At 55.5% G+C, this 22,444-nt stretch overlaps 4 protein-coding genes across 9 annotated transcripts in view; 1 reads left to right on the forward strand and 3 right to left on the reverse strand.

Annotated features, from left to right (window-relative positions):
• Window positions 1–2,687: 2,687 nt before the first annotated feature.
• Window positions 2,688–5,312, reverse strand: ZFP36 (ZFP36 ring finger protein). Its single transcript, XM_082437837.1, has 2 exons — window positions 5,156–5,312; window positions 2,688–4,331 (listed from the first exon to the last, which is right to left on the reverse strand). The coding sequence occupies exons 1-2, from the start codon at window positions 5,177–5,179 to the stop codon at window positions 3,378–3,380; spliced, it is 978 nt and encodes a 325-aa protein (XP_082293963.1). The 5' UTR covers window positions 5,180–5,312; the 3' UTR covers window positions 2,688–3,377.
• Window positions 5,313–11,626: 6,314 nt separating this feature from the next.
• MED29 (mediator complex subunit 29) lies at window positions 11,627–14,930 on the reverse strand (the record flags this gene model as incomplete). Of its 2 annotated transcripts, none has more annotated exons than XM_082437838.1 (4): window positions 11,627–11,930; window positions 13,737–13,821; window positions 14,099–14,157; window positions 14,715–14,930. In XM_082437838.1, 4 exons carry the CDS (start codon window positions 14,928–14,930, stop codon window positions 11,688–11,690), a joined length of 603 nt encoding a protein of 200 aa, XP_082293964.1. In that variant the 3' UTR covers window positions 11,627–11,687. The 2 variants fall into 2 exon arrangements, with proteins under 2 accessions (XP_082293964.1, XP_082293965.1); XM_082437839.1 differs by lacking the exon at window positions 11,627–11,930 and adding an exon at window positions 11,937–12,116.
• A 474-nt stretch (window positions 14,931–15,404) lies between these two features.
• On the forward strand, window positions 15,405–20,007 carry PAF1 (PAF1 homolog, Paf1/RNA polymerase II complex component). The gene is made up of 14 exons (XM_082437836.1): window positions 15,405–15,543; window positions 16,093–16,122; window positions 16,221–16,313; window positions 16,633–16,754; window positions 16,848–16,914; window positions 17,002–17,103; window positions 17,186–17,291; window positions 17,385–17,453; window positions 17,538–17,641; window positions 17,732–17,848; window positions 17,946–18,074; window positions 19,085–19,190; window positions 19,303–19,393; window positions 19,472–20,007. The coding sequence occupies exons 1-14, from the start codon at window positions 15,497–15,499 to the stop codon at window positions 19,867–19,869; spliced, it is 1,581 nt and encodes a 526-aa protein (XP_082293962.1). The 5' UTR covers window positions 15,405–15,496; the 3' UTR covers window positions 19,870–20,007.
• Window positions 20,008–20,205: 198 nt separating this feature from the next.
• The window catches only part of SAMD4B (sterile alpha motif domain containing 4B), a 37,297-nt gene continuing 35,058 nt past the window's right edge, over window positions 20,206–22,444 (reverse strand). For all 5 annotated transcript variants that reach the window (XM_082437831.1, XM_082437835.1, XM_082437832.1 and 2 more), the window contains one exon: window positions 20,206–22,406. In XM_082437831.1, the coding sequence (XP_082293957.1) occupies window positions 22,378–22,406 (29 nt within the window). In that variant the 3' untranslated portion in view covers window positions 20,206–22,377. The remainder of the gene's footprint in view (window positions 22,407–22,444) is intronic.

A 22,444-nucleotide genomic window follows, 5' to 3' on the forward strand; every position in this document is an offset into this window, starting at 1 on the left:
GGTCCTCAGCAAACTGCCTATGTGATACTGTCTCCTTCTCCATCTTTTTCTGTCTTGGATTCCCCCCCCCCAAGTTTTATTGAAATGTAATCGCCGTATAACATTGTATTAGTCCAAGGTGTACAAAATAATAATTTTAGATACGTATAAATTGTGAAATAATTACCACAATGTTTAACATCATTACTTCACACAGTTACTATTTTTTGTGTGTGTGTGTCTTGGAGTTTTCTCTCTTTCTCTCCCCATTTCTGAATCGATTTATTTTTTTCAACAAATTCTGAAGCTTGTGACCACTGTGACTGGTTCCTGTTTAGGGTTTAGGTGTGAGTGATACAGCAGTGAACAAGACAAAGTCAAAGTCCCTGCCCCTGAGGATCTGACATTCTAGTGGGGGAGGATTGCTATAAACATAAGATCTAAGTACATTTTATATGTTAGGTGGTGATAAACATCTTGGAAAAAGTACAGCAAGGTAGGGAGGATGGGGGTTGCAATAGTAGTCAGGGACCATCTCACTGAGGAAACATTTGAGCAGTGACCTGAAGAAGGGGAGTAAGCTGTTGGGATACCTGGGGGAGTATTCCAGGCAGAGGGAACAGGCAGTGCAAAGGCCCTGTGGCTGAAGTATGGCAAATGCACTGGTGGAAGCCAGAGTGACTAGAGCAAGAGTGATCAAAGATGAGAGCCAGGCTGTGTAGGCTGGTGAGGACTTAGGACTTTGGCGTTTATGTGATCTGACTCAGGTGTCATGACAGCTTCCCTCTGGTTGCCTAGTGGGGGAGTGGGGAAGAGACCTAGGGTAGGGGCCTGAGCCAGGAGACCAGGAAGGGGCTGCTATCATGGTTCAGGTGGGAGATGATGCCCGATAGAACCAGGGTGGGGGCCAGAGGAGGAGGCAGGAGGGTGGATTGAAATATCTCTTTAGAAGGTGAATCAGACAGGACTGACGTTGAATTGGGGTGTAGGTTTGAGGAAAGAGTCAAGAGGAATGACTCTCAGGTGTTTGGCACTGGTAGCTGGTGCTAGGTGCCATTTTCGCAAGTGAGGGTTTGTTAGTTTGTTTGTTTCCAAGGAGCAGAGAATCTGTTTTTCGCAAAGGGAAGGACCAGAGATGTGTTACTTCTTGTTCTTTCAGTGCCTGTGAATGTCTGCGTGGCTTGCTCTTCCTCTCCAACGTCTTTGGGTTTCTGGGTTTCTCTCTCTCTTTCCCAAACCTCCTCTCCAAGTATGGGGACCTGAGCCCTTTCCCAAAACGGGGCACGGGGGTGGGGGTGCTTCGTGGAAGAGGAGATCAAAGGTCAGGGCCTGCCAGTGGGCGAGGGGAGAGGGCCAAGGAGGGCTGAGAGGTCAAGGAGGCATGAGGAGGGGAGGGGAAGAGGAGAACACTCGCAGGAGGGAATGGGGTGAGGAAAATGGGGTGAGGAGGGAGGTGGAACCGAGGGGATGAAGAGTGTGGGCAGGGAAGGAATGGGTGGAGAGAGAAGGAAAGGGGGCGAGAAGGGGCAGGAGGAGGGGAATTGGAAGGAAAGAGGAGGGGATAGAGGACGGGGAATGGGGGAGAGGAAGGTAAGGATATTAAAAAGGGGAAGGGGAGAGGAGTGCTGGGGGAGGGGAAGAGCTGGGGAGGGTGGGGGAAGAGGAGAGGGGAAGGTCGGCGCAGCAGGGTCTGGGCAGGAGGTACTGAGAGGGAGGAGAAGGGGTGAGGTAGGGAGAGGAGAGGGAAGTGAGGGGCGGGGGGAAGAGGGGTAGGAGGCCGCGGCGGAAGGGGGCGGGGCGCAGGCACTGACGCGGTGCGGCTTCCGGGCGCTGGGCGCCGGGCTCCTTCGCCCCAGTGTGGTTCTCGCCGCCTCTTACCTTGTATGGTCCGAGGACGCTGCTCTCCCGGGGGCCCCGCCCCGTCCCGGCGCGGCCGCGACCCCCACCCCGCCTCGGGCGCGAGACCACGAGTTTCCAAGGCTCAGAAAAGTCGAGATCTCGCAATCCCGAAATTCTCGAATCCCAACAGGCCAAGATTCTGGAATTCCGAAGTTCTGGGAGCCCGGAAAGCCAGAGGCTACAGTTCTGCGATTCCTAAACGTTCTGGGACACCCAGGGTCTAGAAGTCGCCAAGAGACCAAGTCTGAGATTCCACAGTGTTGACATTCTAGAATCCTGAAGGCTTTCAAGCTGCCTCCGCCGAGATGCCGAAAGCCTGAGTCCCCCACACTCTCCCATCCTGGAAGGCCGGGCGGTGGGACCCCAGGACGCCCCGGCTTCCGGGACGACCCCTCCCCCACCCGCCGCGCCGGCCTCCTTCGCTTGCCCTGGGCTCGTGCCCCGGCACATTCCGTCCTCCCCACTCCGCCCCGCCCTCCCCCCTCGGCCCCATGGGGACGGAAACATCCCGTCCCCGCCCGCGCCCGGCCGAGAGCTGGGTCAAGGAGCCCGGCGGGACGGGAGCGCCTCCCACGCCCCGGGAACTGGCTCTCCTAGTTCCTACCCGGTGATCTCACCTGGCCCCGCCCTCTCAGGTGAATGGCCGTGCCAGGTGACGTCACTTCCTGCCAGGTAAGCGCCGCTGGCGGCTCGGCTCCGGGGAGGTTTGGAGGAGCTATCGGCTGATTCCATCCCGCTTCTAAAAAAGGCCACACCGTCCTCCCCTCCCATCTCACTAGCTCTAGACAGCAGAAGAGCCAGGATTCCAGTTTACACACAGATTTCTTTTATTTAAAAATTCCAAAAAATATATAATAAAATTTCAACAATATATATTACTTCATATATTATAGTATACTTATAACAATAATTAGTCCATCGTTTCCAATATTACAAAAAAGAGGAAGAAAAATACAAGGGAAGCAGACGACCCAATATATATAAATACTATAAAATCTATTAGAATAAATAAAGTCGTCATAAATAAAAGGCCCAAAGGCGAGGGTGGGTGGGAGAGCAGGGGGTTGGCAACGGCTTTGGCTGCTTGTTTTTGGAGGGAAATTTGAGCACCAGGATTCCCCTTCAGGGGAGGCTCCAGTCACCATCAGACACCGGAACCTCAGGATCTAGAAAAAATTGGAAGGGGGCAGCGGGGGCTTATTATTCACAGCATTGGGCAGGGGAGAGGTGAAAGAGGCCTCACTGCCTCCAATTTGCTACATTTTTTTAAGACCCCAGAAAACACTCCTTCCCCCAACAGCATGAACAGCTTGCACACCGGGGACCTGCCCCAGCGTAGGGTCAGGGGAATGAGTTAATGCACTTTGGAAGGTGGGGCGGAGCTACTTGATTAAGAGTCCCTCAGTTCCCCCGCAACCTCGGGACCCCTTGTGGAACCCACAGCACAAGAGTACTGGCCCCTCTTAAGATCCAGCTGATCTGCACTAGGCAGGCACTTGTCACTCCGAAACGGAGATACGATTGAAGATGGGGAGTCTCCTGGGGGCTGCAGGTGGTTGGGGCGGCCCAAAAACCCCGGCCTCGAAGACAGGCGAGTCAGATCCCCCCAGGCTGCTGCCACTGCTGGCATATTCGTCAGGATCAGATCCCAGGGAGTGCGCAGAGGGGCTCCGAGCCAAGCCACCCAAGGGCCCCCAGACGCTGCTGGGGGTGGCCCTTCGGCAGGAAGGACAACAGGCCGGGGCGGGGTCCCTTCGGGCCACCGGGGTCCCTGGGGCAGCAGAGAAGGCAGAGGGTGAAAGTGGAAGGTCCCCAGGTGGTGGTGGTGGGGAGCTGGAGGGTGAGAAGGAACACGAAGACAGGGAAGGGCCTGCTAGGCCTGCTGGTGGTGGCGAGGTTCGGCGGCCTGAGGGCAGGCCTGAGAAGCTAATGCTCTGGCGCAGCACGTGGGGGTGGCCGGAGGCAGCCAGGTCCTCGCTGGGGTTGTGGATGAAGTGGCAGCGCGAGCCGTAGGGGCAGCGGCCCTGGAGGTAGAACTTGTGGCACAGTTCCGTCTTGTACTTGGGGTGGCGACTGGCCTGGCGCAGCTCACCCAGGCCGTGGGCAAACTGGCACTTGGCCCCATAGCGGCAGCGCCCGCTTTCTGAGAAGGTCCGACATAGCTCGGTCTTGTAGCGGGAGGAGGTGGTGGGGGTCGCAGTAGGCGAGGTGGGTGAGGGCGACAGCTCAGGGCCTGGGCGGGGAGCCAGGGGCGCGAAGCCTGGGGGTGGGGGCACCCAGCCGCAGCTGCGACCCTCCACCAGGCTGGTGGAGCGGCTAGGCAGGCGGGCAGCCACCCCAGACGGGCTGGAGTCGGGTGAGCTGAGGCTCCAGAGTCCCGAGGAGGCCCAGGCCGAGCTGGACTCAGTCTCTCCGTGGTCGGAAGGCAGGTCAGGGCTCAGCAACTGGAGGCTCTGTGGGAACAGGGATCGGTCAAGACACCGAAAATGCAGGGTGACGCCCCGCCCCAGCTGCAGGGCACCTAAGAGCTTGCCAGTCCGGTTTGTGGGCTCCCAGCCTGAGCCCCACCCGTCCGCAGAAAACAAACATGGGTTCCGGATCGCAAGGATCCCGATTTGGAGGTTCTGAGTTTATTCGCGACTGAAACTTATCCCGAGGGACCCAGGAATCCCGGCTCCCCCGGCTGGATCAGAAGGGCTCTAAAGTCAGGACACACCGCTGTCCTCCAATTTTCAGCCTCTGGGCCTCTAGGGATCTGACCCCGCTCACTGGCTTCTCCAGTTTCACAAGTGGAGGAACGGGCAAAGTTAACCCAGGAGTCCGGATCTCTTCGGTTTTAGAGTTGCCAGAGTCTTCTGGGTCAGGGAGTGAAGAGACAGAAGTCGGCTCCCCCTCACCCTGAGACTCCAGCCCAAGAAACGCCTCCGCGCAAAACCGCACCCTCAGCAACTACCAGGGGTAAGCCAGGTGTGGGGTCATTTCCGCCTGCAGACAGCCCCAGTCTGAGAAAAGTTCTCCAGCTCTCCATCTCCGAGGGCCACCCCACCCGTGTTTGGACCAAGACCAGAAAGTCACGGGCTCCATTTTCACCTCCAGAGCATCACACTGGTCTGAGACGGGAGGCAGGGACCCCGGGCCGAAGTGTGAAGCACTAAGGAGTTCCAGTTTGAGAAAGGAGCCAGGGGTCCCGGGAGGGAGTTTGTGGCGCTAGAGAGCCCTGGTTTGAGAAGGGAGTCAAGCATTGCGGACCACGGGGTGCCGATCAGCGGGGACTCACCTCGTAGATGGCGGTGAGATCCATGGCGGCGCAGATGGCCGAAGGCTGAGGTACAGGCCGAAAGTGGGAGCGCTGAAGTCAGGCTGCGGTGGGGTAGAAGAGCCGCCGCTTTTATCCAGCCAGAGGGGGGCGGGGCCTTGAGGAGTTGGCCCGGGCGGGCGGGGCCAGGAGGGGCGCTTCCCGGACGCGCGCCCCCGGCGCAGCCCGCCCAGCCCTGGACCGGACCCCATCCGCCCGGCTCCCGGCCGGGATTCGTCTGAGGGGGCCCTGCGGGCGGTCGCAACACCGCGGGGAGTGCGTGGGGTGGGGGGTGTCGGCCCAGTTTTCAAAGGCTGGAGACTGAGGCGCGGAGAAGGGAACTGGCACGGAGGTGGGGGCAGGGCTCCTGGGGGAATTGACAAGGGCAGAGGCTGAGAGGGCGTGCGATAGAGAGACTGACCGACAGGGGCGGGGAGAGACGCACGGAGAGCAAGAGACAGAAATGGAGAGACCAAAGAGAAAAACACAGGGACGCACACACAGAGGGAGGGAGTTGCGCACACAGGGAGACGTGCACAGAGAGAGACAGGGTAAGGAGAGGAGGCGAGGTGGGGAGTCAGAGTTTGAAAAGACAAGATATAGACAGTCCCAGAGAGACAAACTCAGAGCGGGAAGCGGGAGGGAGGGAAAGTCACATAAAGAAACAGAGAAAAAGGGAGAAAACAGGGAGAAACAAGCATCCACAGACAGAAATTCGCAGGAGCAAAACGGAGAGAGGAGACCCACGGGCCTGGTGGAGAATTCTCTTCTGAGACCTGCTGGCCTGGCACGGTCTCGCTCTCAAACAGCCCAGATCCGGAGACCTGGACTGCCCTCCCCGCCCCCACTCACGGAGGTTGGGGGTGGGTGGGGTTCTGGACACCTGGCGAGGCTGGAAAGGGGCCTCCTTTCCCAATTTCCTAATTCCTCTGTGTCTTCTCACCCTCACGCAGATAATGGCACTTCTGATCGCTTCCTCTGGGCCAGGCACTGTTGCATGAAAGTCCTTTATTTACATACATGAACTCAAAGAGGTATTGTTATGCCTATTTTACACATGAGGAAACCCTGGCAGAGAGAGGCCAAGTTATCCTCCTTTAGTAAATGGCAGCAGCCTAATACCAGGGCCTTAAATTATGTTAAGAGTCTGTGCTCAGAGAGAACTCAAGATTGGAAAGGGGGAGATCTTTTATTATGGTGGCGGGTTTCCTTGATGGAAAGCTGTCTCGAATGGCAGAAGTGGGTCATCCGCAACTGGTGGTCGGATGGGTCTCTAATAAAGGGATGTACCTTGAGAAAACTCTAAATGTGCAGAACTCACTCCCCTTATTGGCAAGTCTTTTATTGTCAAGGGGTTGCACTGAGTGATGCTCTCTTAAGATATGGAGAAGAAACTAATTTTTAAACTGGGTCTCGATGAGTTAGCTGGCTGCCCTGAGTGAAAACACGGGGGTAAAAATAAACCATTGCCACGGAGTGCAGTTATAATGGTGGAAAGTTCATTCTTGCAGGTTGCGACTGCAGACTGCGGGCTTGTATTGAGGTGGGGAGATTCTGCTAGACACGCCGACTTGCTCGTCCGACAGAGCACGGGGGAATCCCTGGTGCGGCGCTTTCTGGGGCCGAGGGGCCTTCCCGGCCGGTCTCGTGAGCTGGGCGGCTGCGGGCGGCTCTGGCACGGTTGCAGCCTCCCTCTAGCCTGTGACTCACTCGCACGGGGCGAGGGAGGGGGGCTTCCTGGAAGCCGTGACGAGGAGGCTAGGCCTGGACGCCAGGGTTCCTCTCTGTAACCAGGGCTTCGGTCGCCTGTAAACAGACACTCGAGGGCTACGGGAAAAGGGGAAAAGGGGAGGGGCCTGGCACCCGCCGCCCGGTTGGGCTCCAAATCCCTGTGCGGCTAGTGGGACTAAGGCGGCGGTAAAACGAGAGGTGGGAGGCACCCTGGGGTCCCCGGTGTCCGGCTCGGCTCTGGCCCCGATCCTGGAGGAGGGATACCAGTTTCGATTCCCTGGAGACGGAGCATTTCCCATCCCTGAGTCAAGCTGACCCCCTCCCCTCTCCCAACTGCTGAGTCATCGGCCCGAGAGCCAGGACGCTTCGGACTGGGCGACTCTCGAAGAGGCTAGAGGGGGCTTTGCGCGATGAAGAACCGACCACCCCTGGAAACACTGACGGGGGCGGGGGTCCTAAGAGCCCGGGCCTCCGCCCCTCCTTGCTCAGATCTAGGAGTCCGGATTTCCAAGCCGCCTCCTCGCTCAGACCCAGGAGACCCGGCCCCCAGCCCCTTCCTTCACCAGACCCAGGAGTCCAGGCCCCCAGCTACCCTCGATCTCAAACGCAGGAGTCCGAGCCCCGAGGCCCCTCTCCCAACGGTTTAGGAGTCTGGCTCCCATCCCCCACTCCCCCCCCCCCCGCCCCGTCCAGGCCTCAGGCATCCCAGCCCAGGAGGAAGTTCAGGGCAGGGCTCCGCCCCGCTCCCCACGTAGCCAGCGGGAAAATCCGTGGCACCAGCAAAGGCCGGGAATCCCCTCTGGAATGACGGTGGGGAAGGGGACGGCCGGGGTCCCCCCGCGGGGCGCAAGGGGGCAGGTCCTGGGCGGGCAGTTCGAGGGGGAAAGGGGCGGAAACCAGAGAGGCTAAAAATACGGCGAGCGCTTCCGGCCTAGGGGGAGGGGAACGTTGAGCAGTTTCCAGAAAAACAAACGGGGACGGGAAACGCGGGGGTGTGAGAGCCGGCCAGAGTGCGCGGGCGAGCTGGGGACCGTGTACGCGCGGCACGTGTGCCTGGGCCTTGTGCGCCCCAGGCGTGATTGACTGGGCGGGTGCGGCTGCGCGGGCCCTGCGGCATGTGGACCGCGTGTGCGCTGTAGGTGCGAGGTGGGGCTGCCCTGGCGCGCCTGGGTGTGCAATTGGGCAATTAGGTGTGGGACACAAGTGCGCCCACTTTCCTGTGTCAACGCTGTGTCCTGACAACCCACCTGACACGGCTGGCTGTGAGAATAAATGCGGGAAACCGCTTATGCCTGCGTGTTTCTGACCAGACTGTATTTACTCTCACCATCTATGGGGGAGGGAGTGTGTACTCAGCTGTAACTGTCTTTGAGGTGGCATCCGTGAGAACGTGTGACTTACATACCTCCCTGCACATCTGTGTGTAGCTCTGAAACACCTTGGGATCTGTAGTGACTGAGTGATTGTAACTCTTTGAGGGAGCTGTGTGAGCACACAGCCTGGGAGCTGAGGGTGTGTGGGAGCATGTGCGTGGCTGTACGGCTGTAGCTGTGTGCAGGGCCCCTGCAGCTGACTGCGTGTGTGGTCATCAGGTGTGTGAATAGTGTTCCTGTGTCTGTGTCCTTGGGGTGTAGCTGAGAACACCAGGAGGCCAGTGTCTGGAAGCAGTTCCTCTGTGGCTCAGTCACAGGGCAGTGAAACTGAACTTTGGTTCCTGACGTCTACAGGCGCACATGATGGGGAGGGCAGCTGGCCCACTCCTGCGGTTCGCACAGGCCTCCGTGGGCAGAGCAGAGGAAAACATGCACGCACATTCGAACCTGAGAAGCATTATCTAAATCCAGCCTCCGCTGCTTTTGATAATGTTGAGCTGAGGGCAGGGCTGAGTCAGCCTGTGATGGGCAAAGTCTGAGATGGGGTAGGAGATAGCGGGTTAAGGGGTGGTTAGAGGGTTGTTTGTATATTCACATAGTTGGATTGTTCCTTGAGTCTGTTTGTGGGACTGCCCCCAGGACGGAGACGCCAGGGACACCATGATTGTAGGATGGTGGGTTATGCCATTCTCTGCTAGGGAAGAGGGGTGTCGTGTGCACCTGTGTTTTCCCATGGTCTGTTTTGCCCTGTGTGGCTGTGCATCTCATGTGGGGGCTTCTCTGGAGTGGGCGGTTGTGCACAAGGCTGTACAGTCTCCCTCTGGGTTTAATAATCCAGTAAGAACCTTCACTAAGGTCCTCTCCTATCCCTGCCTCTTCACTGTGGCCCAGGCTTCCACATTATTCCACCAACATACCATCACATTTCTGCCTCAGGCAGGGCCTCTGCACTTACTGGTCCCTCTCCCTGGAATGTCCACAACTTATTCCCTCTCCTTCAAGTTCACTCCAATACTACCTTCTCAGGGAGGCCTTCATGACCTGGGTCAAGGATTTTAACAGGTTTAAAAATAACCTTGTTATCTATTTAACAAATAATAAATATATGTAACATCTATTTACAGATCATATTAATACACGTGAACCACTACCCAACCTAAACTCTCAAACTTTCATGTTTTCCAACAAAGTAACATAATTCTCCATATGCAAATCTTAATTGTGTTATTTATTCCCCAATACTTTTCTTTTCCTCCTATTATCTCTCTCCACTTCTGATCTCACTTCTCTGCTTTATTTTCCTTCTTGGAATTTCTCATTACCTGACATACTGTGTTTTACTTTATCACACTTAACTGTCACTAGAATATCAGCTCCAGCAAGGCAGGGATCTTTGGTTCACACTGTACAGGGCTTGGCCCGAAATAGATGCTCAGCAAATGTGTGTTGAATGAACTCCACTTCCTGGTGCACAATTTCCACCCGGTGTGGCTGTGTGAACTGTGCATCCATCATCCCATTGCCCACCAGGTGTCTCCGCAGTCTCCCTGGGTATGGTTTTAAGCACTGCTGGGCCCCACGTCAGGGCTGCTGGGGTGTCATGCCCCCATCTGTGTGTGATGTTGTGTTGATGCTGCCTCACAGGGCCAGCTGTACTTCATTCTGAGTGTGTGGGCCTGTGCACTGACACATCTCTACCAGTACGTGGTGTGTGCCCCCAGGCTGGAAGCCACTGGGCTCTTCTGGGGAAAGTGTGCTGTACTCAGATAATTGCATCATGTTGGGTGGAAATATGACTTTGTTTTTGTATTTATTTGGAGCTTAAGTATGGTTAAGGAGATGTGTATGGGTGCCAAATTGACAAGGACAAGGTTATGATGGTCAGTTTTATGTGTCAACTTGGCTAGGCTACAGTCCCCAGTTATTTAATCAAACTAGTCTAGATGATGCTGTGAACGTATTTTGTAGATGTGATTAAAGTCTATAATCAGTTGACTTTAAGTAGATTATCCTAGAAGATCTGGGGAGTCACATGGGGGGGTGGGGGCTGATTCAGTCAGATAAATGGGCAGAGCTGTGGTTTCCTTTCAGAAGAAATTCTACCTATGGGCTGCAGCTTCAGCTAGTGTCCAAGAGTTCTGCTGCCCTGCCTGGAGCTTGCCCCTATGTGCCTGGCACTTCAAGGAAGGTCAGGGAGAAAGGGAAGGAACTTCTGGAATGTGTGTACACACACACACACCTGGCCATTTCCCAGGATTCCAGTATGGGGACTTGGGCTCTGGGTGAATCACAGGTCTCCATGGTCCCGGGTTTTCCTCACAGATGTGGAGTCCAGGACAGGAGGCCTCTGGGCGGTGCCATGGGAACCAGGGTACAGAAGGTTTGGGGTGGGTCAGTCCCCCAACCAGGCTGAGTCACTTGAGCCTTTCACACCCACCAGCTGGGCCTGGGCTGGTAGCTCCGCCCTGTACTTGCCCAGGCCTGAAGGCCATGGGGAAGCCTGGTGGGGCACTCCCTCCCTGAAGCCCCCTCCCCAAGGTCTGCTTCCCGGAGCTGGGGCCCAGGCGCCTGTCTTCTTCCCCAGGACTGATGATTCACCCCTGCTGGGGCCTTTTCACTTCTTCTTTGGGGCTAAAAATACAGGGACCCAGGCATCCAGCTGGGCCAGGCTTCACCGCAGATTGCACAACGCCCCTCGTTTGAGTGCTGCTGACGCAGACCCTGGGTATGGGGGGTGGCGGGCGGGGTTGCTCCCCGATCGGGCGTGCTGAGGTCAGGGCCTAAACCCCTCCACTTCCTCTTTCCTGGGTCAAGCAGACTGGGGGTTGAGCTGACATGGGAGGTGCTGGGGATCCCTGGATGTGACTGTGGTCCCTGGAAATGAAGCTCCTTCTAGCCCCAGGCAAGCCAGGGGTTCTGGCTTCCATTCTGGCCCCCTGCACAGACACAGAGTCCCAGTTAGGACCTGGGGGCAGAAGACAGCAAAGGGGCACTGGGACAGAGACGGTTAGAGACAGGGAGATGGGGACAGAGAGGTCGAATGACACAAGACGCTCAGAGGAACAGCTAGAAAAAGGAGCAGGCACAGAGACCACCCCCAAACTGGGACAGAATCAAGGAAGGACTGAGGGAGAGGGACCCAGTCAGGGCTCCAGAGCCAGGCCAGGTTGGGGGAGACCCCTGGAAGAGGTCACCAACAGGCACAATCCAAAGTCCACCCTCAGCCAGGGAAGAGAGAAGGCAGCCCGCAGAGGCCAGGCCCCGCCCCGGGTGCTCCCTGCTGGCCTCTGCTGCCCCCTGCTGGCGCTAGCCGCAGTGCGCAGGCAGGAAGAAAAGTCAGAGACACAGCTGCTTTGAGGCCACTCTTCATTCCCTCCCCCACTGCCAGCCCCACTCCCAGCCCTGCCAGCTCACAGGGCGCCCCCAGGGCCCGTAGGCGGTGCAGGCGTCTTGCCTGTGACCTTGTTGGCGCAGTCCAGCAGGGCAGTGTGAATGTCCTTGGCACAGGCAATCTGGGCTTTGATGACCGCCAGGTATTGCGGGTAGGGCAGGCTGTCAGGCTGGACGGCATCAGGCTTGGTGGCTGTGGGCACCAGTGTCGGAGAGTGCTTGGCACTGTCGCAACTCTGTGACAGGCACTCATGGGCCAGGCGCTGTGGGCAGGCAGGCAAGGCGTGGCATCAGCCTTCACTCCGGGTACTGCCAACCCCACCCCAAGGGCCAGCCTGGGGTAGCCTTTTCAGCCTCTGGAATCCTGGGGTCTTGGGGTCAGAGCCTGGCCCTGCCACTCGCTGGGTGACCTCAGGCATGCGGCTGCTCCTCTCTGCGTCTGTTTCCTCCTTTGGAAAATGGGTTTAATAACTACTTCTACTATCTAATAAGGTGAGAATGGCGAGAGCAGCGTGCGAAAGACACAGGCACAGGTCCTGGCAAGTTAACTTAAGTGCTAGTTGATGAATGTCAACTACTATTGTTGTGACTGTCCTAACCCTAGGCTTGGCATCGGCACTAGCTTCTCCGGTGGCACCTGCTCCTCCTGGTTTTCCTACTTCTCTGGGTGGTCCTTCTAGATGCTTTTTAATCTACCTAAGCCTTAAATGTGGTAATTCCCTTATCCCTTCTCCTCCTCTCATTCTCATGCCCTCTAGGGGTTGTCTCACCCACACACACTACCGTTCCGATCTCTGTACTGATGACACCACTTCTGTGTGCCCAGCCTCCCCTAAAATTCCCGAGTTCCCATACTCTGCCCCCAAAACCACTCTCCTTCCTGGGTCCCTGTCTCAGGGACGGCCCTACCATTCCAACTAGAGCCCCGGGCCTCATCTTGGAGGCTCCTCCCCCAGCCCGTCAGTCCCATGGCCCTGTGCACAAAGCCTTCTGAGTATCTCTCCCACCTGCCCTTTCCCACTTCCTCAGGACCCTGCCCTGGTGGAACCTAGCCCTCCTGAATCCTGCCATGGGCTCCCAGCCTCCACTCTCAGCCCCTTGCACCCATCCCTCATGTGGCAGCCAGAGGCATATTCCTAAAAAAGCAAATGGGTCCATGTCCTTCCCTGCTTGAAACCCTCCATGGCTCCCCAGCACCCTCCAGGCTATATTCAAAATCCAGCAAGCACCAACGCCTACCACACCTCAGCCAGACTGAATTTCATGATGTTCCGAAAGGGAACTTAAAGCAGAAGCTGTTCCGTCTGGCTGGAACCCCTTTCTACCACTACGAGGCTCCTCAGACTGACTTTTCCTTCAAAGTCCAGTTCAAAATAATGATGACAATGATGATACTACAGGAAACATTTGCCATGTGTCCAGTACCAGGTTAAGTGCTTTATATGCAAGATCTTGCTGAGTCCTTCCCAAAAATCCATTTTCCAAAGGAGGAACCCAAGACTCAGAGGTAGAGATTGGGCTCAGGTGGTCCGTCTGACTCCAAAGGCTGTGCTCCGAGCCATTTACCCTCCTCTCAACTCCTGCCCTTCTTCCATTTTTGTTCCAGCCTCCGCTCAGATGTGCTCTCCACTAGTAGTCTACCCTGAGCCACTTCCTCCCTAAACCTGCCCTAGGCAGGGTCAGGTGCCTTCTCTGGACTTCCACAGCCCCCTGAGCTTCCCTCATTTTAATCCTGCCCCCTCTGCCTGTGCCTCCACAACTCCAGCCCTGAGCCTTCTGTCTGTGCTTCCCCCTTCAGAGCCCTCCATGGCCTGAGCTTCTCCCATCAGAGCCCTGACCACTCTGTACTGTCACTGTTTGAGGATATATTTGTCACCCCACTGAACTGGAAGCTCTGTGAGGGCAAGGATTGGGCAATATTGTGCCCCCAGCATCAGTTGCAGCATCAGCACAGGTCTGGGCCGCCGGAGATGCTCAGTGAGCGTGTGTTGATTGACTGAATGAAGGTTCCTGAAGCACCAGGAACTGAGGCAGGGTTGTGGTCACCCGGTGGCTAGGAGGCCCCTTACCAGGCAGAGCTCTAGCTGGTCACAGAGTGCGTAGAACTCCTCCAGACACTTGTCAAAGCGCTGAATGGGTCCATCGCTGCTCTTCCTACAGTCCAGGAGAAGAAGGTGTGGAATGTATTTCCAATCTCTGGGACTAAGTGACTACCCAACCAAGTGTCCATCAGAAAACCAGGTATAGGCCCAGGAGACCCGAGGCAGGGCCTAGGGGACAGATAATAGAAGAAGGGACAAAAAGGGCAAGGTCAGGCGCTAGGGAGCCAGGCTTGAAAATAAGAGAAAAGTGGGGTGGGTGTGGTGCAAGGGGGATGAGTTTCTAAGACCAGGATGGAGTTAGGACAGCCTGGAGAAAGAGGAGTACTCACTGTCCATTGTCAATGTTAGTGTTCTGAATCAAGTTCTGGGCTGCAACCTTCATCAAGGTCTAGTTTAAAGAAAAAAAAAAAAAAAAGAGGTTCAGGAGATGGAGAAAGAGAAGAGGACACTTTTGGTAGATCTACACTCTTCCTTAAGATACACCCAATCTCAGGCGTCCTCTTCACTTGACACTTCCCCTCCTGTCACTCCAGAGTAACTCCAACTTCCATTCCTCTATAGCAATAACCACCTGTATTTTCCCAGAGGCCCGCTCTCACCTGGGGTTCTCGCCAATACCCTCCCGGACATACCTTAGAGTCCTCCCTCACCCACCAGTCACGGTCAGTCTCTGTACAGGCCAGTCCTTTCCTCAGGCTTTAACGACCAGAGCTAAGTTTCTCCTTTAAATTCCCTCCCTGACTCGAATTCCAGTCAGTCTCAAGCTCAAGATTCGCCCTGATCCCACCTCACACTGTCAATCCACAGAGCTTCGCTTTGGCCTCACGAAGAAGATCAAATCTCATTCCTCTTCCCTGCCTAACGCTCCTTTCGCTCTCTCCCTGACTAAACAGTCCCTCCGCCCACCCCCGTGATGTCAGAGAGCCAAATCTCCCGACCAATCACCTGCAGACTTTCCTTCAGCTGCGGGATGAGCATCTTATAGCGCTGCACAGGATCGAAGTCCTGTTGCTGTTGCTGCAAAAGCCCGCTCTGGGCAGGTCCCACAAGCTGTGTTGGTGGTTGTGGCTGCTGCTGGGGACCAGAGCCACCGGCCGAACCCGGACCTGACACACTAGTGGCAGAGGAAGCCGCGGAAGCCTGCTGCTGGGATGCAGCCATCTTCCTCGCTTCGCGCGCGGGAAGTGCGTCAGAAGCGCGTCTTCCCGGTTTCTTTTTAGCTTCTACGTCTCTAGGCCCCTTTTGCTGGTTAACTCCGCCTCCCAGAAAAGTTAACCAATGGGAGGAAAGAACCCACCCTCCAACTCGACTCTCAAATCCGACGTCTAGACTGAGATACCGATTCACCAATCACAAGAGGTTTCCCTGCCTTGCTCCGCCCTTTGCCCAGACGCTCGCCAATCCGGGTGTGGTTCCAATCAGACTCTATTTCCCAGAAGGCCTCGCTGCCTGAGGCGACCTGCGGTCCTTAGAGCATTGGCGGCAGTTGGTGGTTCTGGAGCTGTGAGTCAGTCCCTGGCGTTGTTTGCGCGTTTACCTGTACTACGTTTACGTAGTACTCCAGTGTTGCGGGAACTCTTCTCACCAGCCCACCTCACTCCGACCCTATCCCCGAGGAGAACGGTGTCAACCCGAGCCCTGCCTCGGATTGGGCGTGCGCCGAAGTCGGCACGCCTTTTACCGTGGCTCTCTGAGGCTCTTGTCAGGACTTCTCTCGCGTCGTCGCCATGGCGCCCACTATCCAGACCCAGGCCCAGCGCGAGGATGGCCACAGGTAGGCACTACGGCGCTTGGCTGTACTGTTTTACGTACGGGTAGGCATCAGCGAGGTGGGAGGGTCGAGCCCAGTTGTCAGTCTACAACCTCACCAGCGCCCCAGGTCAGCCCGTGACGTCACGGAGCGCTCACCCGCTCACGGGGGCGGGTCTCAGAAGGCGTATTGCCTCTCTCTTGCCCTGCCGTGGAGTTCTGGAATTAAGCTCTTGGGGACTTTACCCAAAAGGGATTGAGTTTTTATTCTTCCAGTCAAACGTTTGGAGACCCCTTTTCCCAAAAACAGTTGAGCATGAGGCTCTTTTTACTAAAGCACTTGAACACATCTCCTTCAAAAAGATTGAGCACTTGGCTTCATTCATTAAAGCCTTTAGGGACACCGAAAGGAATACGTGACACTCTCCATTAGAGCACTTGGGACACCCCTACCAAGAGGAATTAGTGTTTGTCGCTCTCTCCTTCCCTTTTAAAAGCTTGGAAAAACCCCCTTTGCTCTCCTGTCAATCCCGTTCTTTCCATCTTTTGTCAGTGTCTCTCTTTTACCCACCAGGCCCAATTCTCATCGGACTCTGCCTGAGAGGTGAGCTCCATTGTGTTTTCTTAGGACGGGTGGGCCAGTGGGGGCTGCGAACAGAGGTGGGGCATCAGGGGCCGGGTTTTGAGCCACTGTGTTCCCAGGTCTGGAGTGGTCTGCCGAGTCAAGTACTGCAATAGCCTCCCTGACATCCCCTTCGACCCCAAGTTCATCACCTATCCCTTCGACCAGAACAGGTGAGACTGCGCATGGGGGTTAGGGAAACGCCTCACTTAGAATACGAGTTCCTTGAGGGCAAGGACTGCTTCTCTTGTTGACTGTTCAGGCATAGAACAGTAGCTAGCACATAATAGTAGGCGCCCCGTAAATGTTTAAGTAAAGAAGCAAGCAGTATCCAAGTCTCTTTCCACTGGAGAGCTGCTAGCCTGCTGACTCCAACATGGGGGATATTTCATTCCGAGTTCCTCCCTGGAGGAGCTTAGCCTTCTGGGAAGCAGGGGTGTAAGGGATAAGGCTGGAATCAGGGAACCGTAATGGGCATGTTTCCCCACCCAGGTTCGTCCAGTACAAAGCGACTTCCTTGGAGAAACAGCACAAACATGATCTCCTGACTGAGCCAGACCTGGGAGTTACCATTGACCTCATCAACCCTGATACCTACCGCATCGACCCCAGTGGTGCGTTGGGAGACAGGGAGGGCCTTCTCTAAGCTAGTGAGGGCTGGCTGTGGGCCTCCGTCATAGTCCTCCTCTCACCTTGCTCTCTTCTAGTACTCCTAGATCCAGCTGATGAGAAGCTTTTGGAAGAGGAGATTCAGGCCCCCACCAGCTCCAAGAGGTGAGGGGGTGCTGAGTGGGGACTCAGGACTGGCTCTGATGGGAGGAAGGCAGTGGGGTCCTGAGGTGCCCGATTCTCCCGCCCCAGATCCCAGCAGCATGCAAAGGTGGTGCCATGGATGCGGAAGACAGAGTACATCTCCACGGAGTTCAATCGTTATGGCATTTCCAATGAGAAGCCTGAGGTTAAGTAAGTTGTGGTGGGTAGGGAGGCAAGGTGGAGCATTCATGTATATCCAGTGGCCTCTAAAGGCCTTTTTCTTCCTCCCTAGGATTGGGGTTTCTGTGAAGCAGCAGTTCACTGAGGAAGAAATATACAAAGACAGGGATAGCCAGATCACAGCTATTGAGAAGACTTTTGAGGATGCCCAGAAATCTGTAATTGAGGGACTGGGATCGGGGGGAGGCAGACAGAGGTGTGGTTCCAGAGCACTTTGTACTCCTTCTCACCCTGTTTTTTGCCTCTGCCAGATCTCCCAGCATTACAGCAAGCCCCGAGTGACACCAGTGGAGGTCATGCCTGTCTTTCCAGATTTTAAGGTCAGAACCAGGGCAGGGGGCAGAGAGGGATAGCCTGCCATCTCTGCCTGTCCCAGTCTAACCCCAGTGCCCTCCGTCTCCCAGATGTGGATCAACCCTTGCGCTCAGGTAATCTTTGATTCAGACCCCGCCCCCAAGGACACAAGTGGTGCAGCTGCATTGGAGATGATGTCTCAGGCCATGATCAGGTAAGTGGCCCTGCTGTCCACCTTGGCCTGCTTCTTATTGTCTCTTTCTCCTCACTCACTCTTAACTGCTCCTCTTTTTCCCCCAACCAGGGGCATGATGGATGAGGAAGGGAACCAATTTGTGGCTTACTTCCTGCCTGTGGAAGAAACACTGAAGAAACGAAAACGGGACCAGGAAGAGGAGATGGATTATGCACCAGATGACGTGTGCGTGGGTTGGGGTTAGGTTTTGGGTATTGAGAAGTGTCTCCTTTTCTCCCTCACAGGGAAGAAATGGGGCTGACCCTATCCCCTTCATCCTCAGGTACGACTACAAGATTGCTCGGGAGTACAACTGGAATGTGAAGAACAAGGCTAGCAAGGGCTACGAGGAAAACTACTTCTTCATCTTCCGAGAGGGTGATGGGGTTTACTACAATGAGTTGGAGACCAGGTACTCAGCACAGTCCTACCTCACTCAGACTAGCCTGGGCTTGTACTTCAGTACCCTGGGGTATGCAGGAGCCACCTTGGAGGTCATTTATACCTAAAGATTTGCCATGTGCATTGGTAAGAGCAGAAGCCTGTTCATGCATGTGGGCTGGACCTGGTTCTAACACAAGAACCCAGAAAGAAAATCTTTACCGAACACCGGAGATATTTAGAACTTTCACATAGGGTAGGACTACCAAGTTTACCGATACTAATGAGAGACTTCATGTAAGAGTAAACATAGCTAAAGTATGGAGTAATGCGTAAAATTATCGTGAATATTTTAAATGAAGCGCTAGATATCCAAGTTCAGAAAACATGACCCCCCCCACAAGACTTCCCTGATGGTTAAAAGTTTACTGCTGTGTTGGGACCCTTGGTGTAAAGGTTGGGAAAGTGTGACTGGAGTTTCTATTTAAAAGAGAGATCCCAATTCTGATCCCTTAATTAAGCCAGGCAAAAAATGTAAATGGCACAGTGGGCTGCTGGGGGCTGGGTGACCTGGAGCTCTTGGCAACCTCCAAGGGGCACTGTGACCCAGCACAGCAACCCATTTGCCGCTATGCTCGGGGTGGGGGTGGGGGTGGGGGGCGGCGGCGAGGCAACAAAGGCCCGGGCGGGGGGGGGGTCACAGAATCTTATTTTCCAAAAGCCAGAAATCCAGATTCTGTTCTTTTAAAGTGTTGGTATCTAATTCACATTAAAGTCTCTTTATACGTTTATGTGTATGTGTACAGGGCATACATATACACATATAAAGTGCAGGGCAACCAAACTGCTATCCTGACGGCTATCATCCCGCCCGTCCCTTACCCCCAAGTTTAGTCTCCTTTATTCAGTCTGTATTTATTCTGGTCTGCTCTGGGCTAAGCATAGATGAGTAAGGATGGGTAAGAACCATATTAGACCAGATTCCCCACGGGGGTCCTTAACTGAATCTCACGTACCCCTCCCCCAACTCCACCACCGCAGGGTCCGCCTGAGTAAGCGCCGAGCCAAGGCAGGGGTTCAGTCGGGTACCAATGCCCTGCTTGTGGTCAAACACCGGGACATGAATGAGAAGGAACTAGAAGCCCAGGTAACAAGCACCACTGACCCAGGGCACCCATGGGGAGGGTGGTAGTTCGTGAGGACTGGGACAGGAACCAGATAGAACACCCTCCCCTTCCCCTCAACCCTGCTGCTTCCAGGAGGCACGGAAGGCCCAGCTGGAGAACCACGAACCCGAGGAGGAAGAAGAGGAGGAAATGGAGACGGAAGAGAAAGAAGCTGGGGGCTCAGGTAAAGCTGGACGGGCCAAACTCTGGGAGCCCTGGGAGGGTGGGGAACTGGGTCTTACTTCTTCTTGCTCCTTCACAGATGAGGAACGAGAGAAGGGCAGCAGCAGTGAGAAGGAAGGCAGCGAGGATGAGCGCTCAGGCAGTGAGAGTGAACGGGAGGAGGGTGACAGGGACGAGGCGAGTGACAAGAGTGGCAGCGGTGAGGAGGAAAGCAGTGAGGATGAGGCCCGGGCTGCCAGGGACAAAGAGGAGATCTTCGGCAGTGATGCTGATTCGGAGGACGACGCTGACTCTGATGATGAGGACAGAGGACGAGCCCACGGCAGTGACAATGATTCAGACAGTGGCAGCGATGGGGCTGGCCAGCGGAGCCGGAGCGCCAGTCCCTTCCCCAGTGGCAGCGAGCATTCTGCTCAGGAGGATGGCAGTGAAGCCGCAGCTTCTGATTCCAGTGAAGCTGAAAGTGACAGTGACTGAGTCCCAGGGCCTTCAGGGCTGGTGCAGATACAGTTATTTCGTGCAGGAAGGCACTTTTCGAGTGGTCTCTTTGTGAGCCTTTTGCTTTGTTCCCCTCTCCTCCAAACCTCTGCTGTTAATAAAGCCAACTTCTCTTTACTTACCCTCCCAGGCACCATGGTCTCATTCTCCTGCCCCCCGCCCCCGCACCCCTGGTGCTTAAGGCACGGAAGCAAAGGCCACAAAGGCAGGGCCACTATGTTTTTCATGAAATGTAGCATAACAAAGGTCAGAATCCTTTTTGTTTGTTTGTTTGTTTGTTTTTTTTTCCAAAATAAGCCCAGACCATTAAACAAGTGAAACTCCAACAAATAAGTCTTCTCCAACAGCGAGAAAAACTGTACAGTTACTCAAAGCTGATTCTGCCGGTGGGGCTGGGAATAGAAGGGAGAGTGAAATCATGGTGGAGGGGCAGGGGCTGGGGAGGGTCGGGAGTGGATCAGGGTCCTGCCCATCAGAGTGGGGCCGCCTGCGTCCTGCACACTCTGCTGACAGGTGGGGGGAGGGGGGCAGCTCTTGCCTCCCACTGTGTGTGGGGGTGTCCCTCACCACCTCCCAGGGCCAGGCAGACCCAGCTCACCCTGATGGGTAGTGAACAAGACAGGACTGGCTGGGAGGAGGTGAGGGTCTCTAAGAGGGACACCCTGCTGATTCCAAAACGAGGTGGCCCCTGTCCATCCCACTTCCCCGGGCTAGGAGAGGATTGGAGAAGCCCTGGGAGTTGGAGGGGAATGAGCAAAGGCACAGAAACATGGAGGGGCCGGGGTGGGGGACTTGCATAGGTTGATGAGTGTGCAAGAGGTACATAAATAAACCTGACACCCTACCCAGCCCGGCACTGGGAGAGGAGGTGGGGACCTAGAGCAGGTCCCCAGGGCCACCCCACCCCATGGCTTCCTCCCCCTCCCTGGGCTCAGAGTTGAGGGAGGTCCAGACCAGGAGAGCAGAGGCAAGAAGGTCTGGGGAATGGGTGAGTGCAGGGAGGGTGGTGGTTTTAAAATTTTTTTTTTTTTGGTTTTTTTTTTTTCCCAACATTTTGTATCTTTAATAACATACACAATGGTTACCAGCCATATTCATAACAAAAGTTATTCATAAAATGTATCTAAAAATAACATTTTTTCCTTTTCGGTGTGAAAAGCTTGAGAATGTCCCAGTGGGGGCGAGGGTGGGTTGAGGGGGACAGGGGGTTGGAATAGAGGACCCTGGCTTCCCTACAGCCTGAACCCCCAAATCCCCCCCCCTCCACCTGGGCCCCAGCACAACCCCTCAGGAGGAACAGGGATCGGAGGGTCTGTATGACTCTGGGGCTGGGACGAATCTCTGGCTTATGATATAGTGTTCCACTTAAGTGAGGTCATGACAGAATGGGGGGTGGGGGTGGGGTAAGGGTGAAAGAAAAGGGGATGGGGGTGGGGAAAGAAACCAAAAACCATCCCCTTTCCCTTATTCCTTACCCCCAAGTCTTTCAGCAACCAGACCTGGAGTGGAGAAGGGTTTGTGTCGGTGGGGGAAGGAGACGTTAAGGCAACAGACTTCCTGACCTCACTGGCTGCCCTGGCTCCCAGCCTTCAACCTCCGCATCTGGGGAGCCAGGGCTGGGGGCAAGTGGGGAAGGGCTAGAGGGGTCTGGAGGAGAGGGCTCTGCCCTCTCCTCTCGTAAAATTCAGGCTCCCCCTGCCACTTTCTTGGCTCAGAGAGAGGCCTGGGGATTCTAAAAATGAGAGGGAATGATCAGAGAGAAAAACCGTTAAGAACTATATAAATATGTATCTTAAATAGGCCTAAGAAATTAATTGCAGAGAACCTCTGATAAACAGGGCAAAAGGAGGTGAGTGAGAGGAGAGTGGCTCCTGTCCTCGGGGAATGATGGGAATGGGGAAGGAGAAGAAGGCGGCAAGGAGGTGAGGGGGGCGGGGGGCGGGGGAGGGAGAGAGAGAGAGAGACAGAGCGCACGAAGACAGACACGCTCCTCTCCTCACCCGCCTTTATCTCTGCAGCTCCTCTCAAATCACGTTCAGGAGAGCAGATTATCTACCTCACTCATCTCTCCCCAAATGTCAGATGGTTCTGAGCAGGCCCCACAAGACAGTGGGTCAGTGAGTCTCTGAGGGAGACTGTTTCTTGGGAGGGGCAGGTGGCCGGCAGTCTGGAGGAGGCAGGGGTGGGACGGGGCCAGGTGGGGGATGAAGGAGGGAAGGAGGGGGCAGGCAGGCTGGCCAGTCCCTGCCCCCTTTACCCTGGCTGCCCCCTACCTCCCTGGGCCTCAGCAGAGATCCCTCGACGGGCCTGGGAGTGAGCAAGGCGTGTGCCAATGTTAAACAAAAGTTAAAAGGGTGAGAGAGTAGAAAAATATTAGAATGTATAGCTGAGCCAGCCCACCCTCTCGCTGTCGCGGAGAAGCCCGTTGGGGGTTGGCCCCCGCCCGCCGCCCGGGGAGCCTATGGGTGCGCTGGGCTGTGGGTCCCGTCAGATGGTGGAGGTTTTGTCTGTCCCATCTGTGGTAAGAAAGGGAGGAAGGGAGGAAGGTCAGGAG

This window comes from Balaenoptera physalus, assembly GCF_965194825.1.
Source record: "Balaenoptera physalus genome assembly, chromosome: 19".
Taxonomy (NCBI): domain Eukaryota; kingdom Metazoa; phylum Chordata; class Mammalia; order Artiodactyla; family Balaenopteridae; genus Balaenoptera; species Balaenoptera physalus.

What these genes read in the sequence shown, in the direction of transcription:
- PAF1 (XM_082437836.1), top strand. Translation starts at nt 15,497, where the DNA reads ATGGCGCCCACTATCCAGACCCAGGCCCAGCGCGAGGATGGCCACAG. An exon ending in TACAATGAGTTGGAGACCAG is followed by an intron (nt 18,075 to 19,084) that starts GTACTCAGCACA and finishes CCACCACCGCAG; the next exon opens with GGTCCGCCTGAGTAAGCGCC. An exon ending in GAAAGAAGCTGGGGGCTCAG is followed by an intron (nt 19,394 to 19,471) that starts GTAAAGCTGGAC and finishes GCTCCTTCACAG; the next exon opens with ATGAGGAACGAGAGAAGGGC.
- ZFP36 (XM_082437837.1), bottom strand. Translation starts at nt 5,179, where the DNA reads ATGGATCTCACCGCCATCTACGAG. An exon ending in ATCTCACCGCCATCTACGAG is followed by an intron (nt 4,332 to 5,155) that starts GTGAGTCCCCGC and finishes CTGTTCCCACAG; the next exon opens with AGCCTCCAGTTGCTGAGCCC.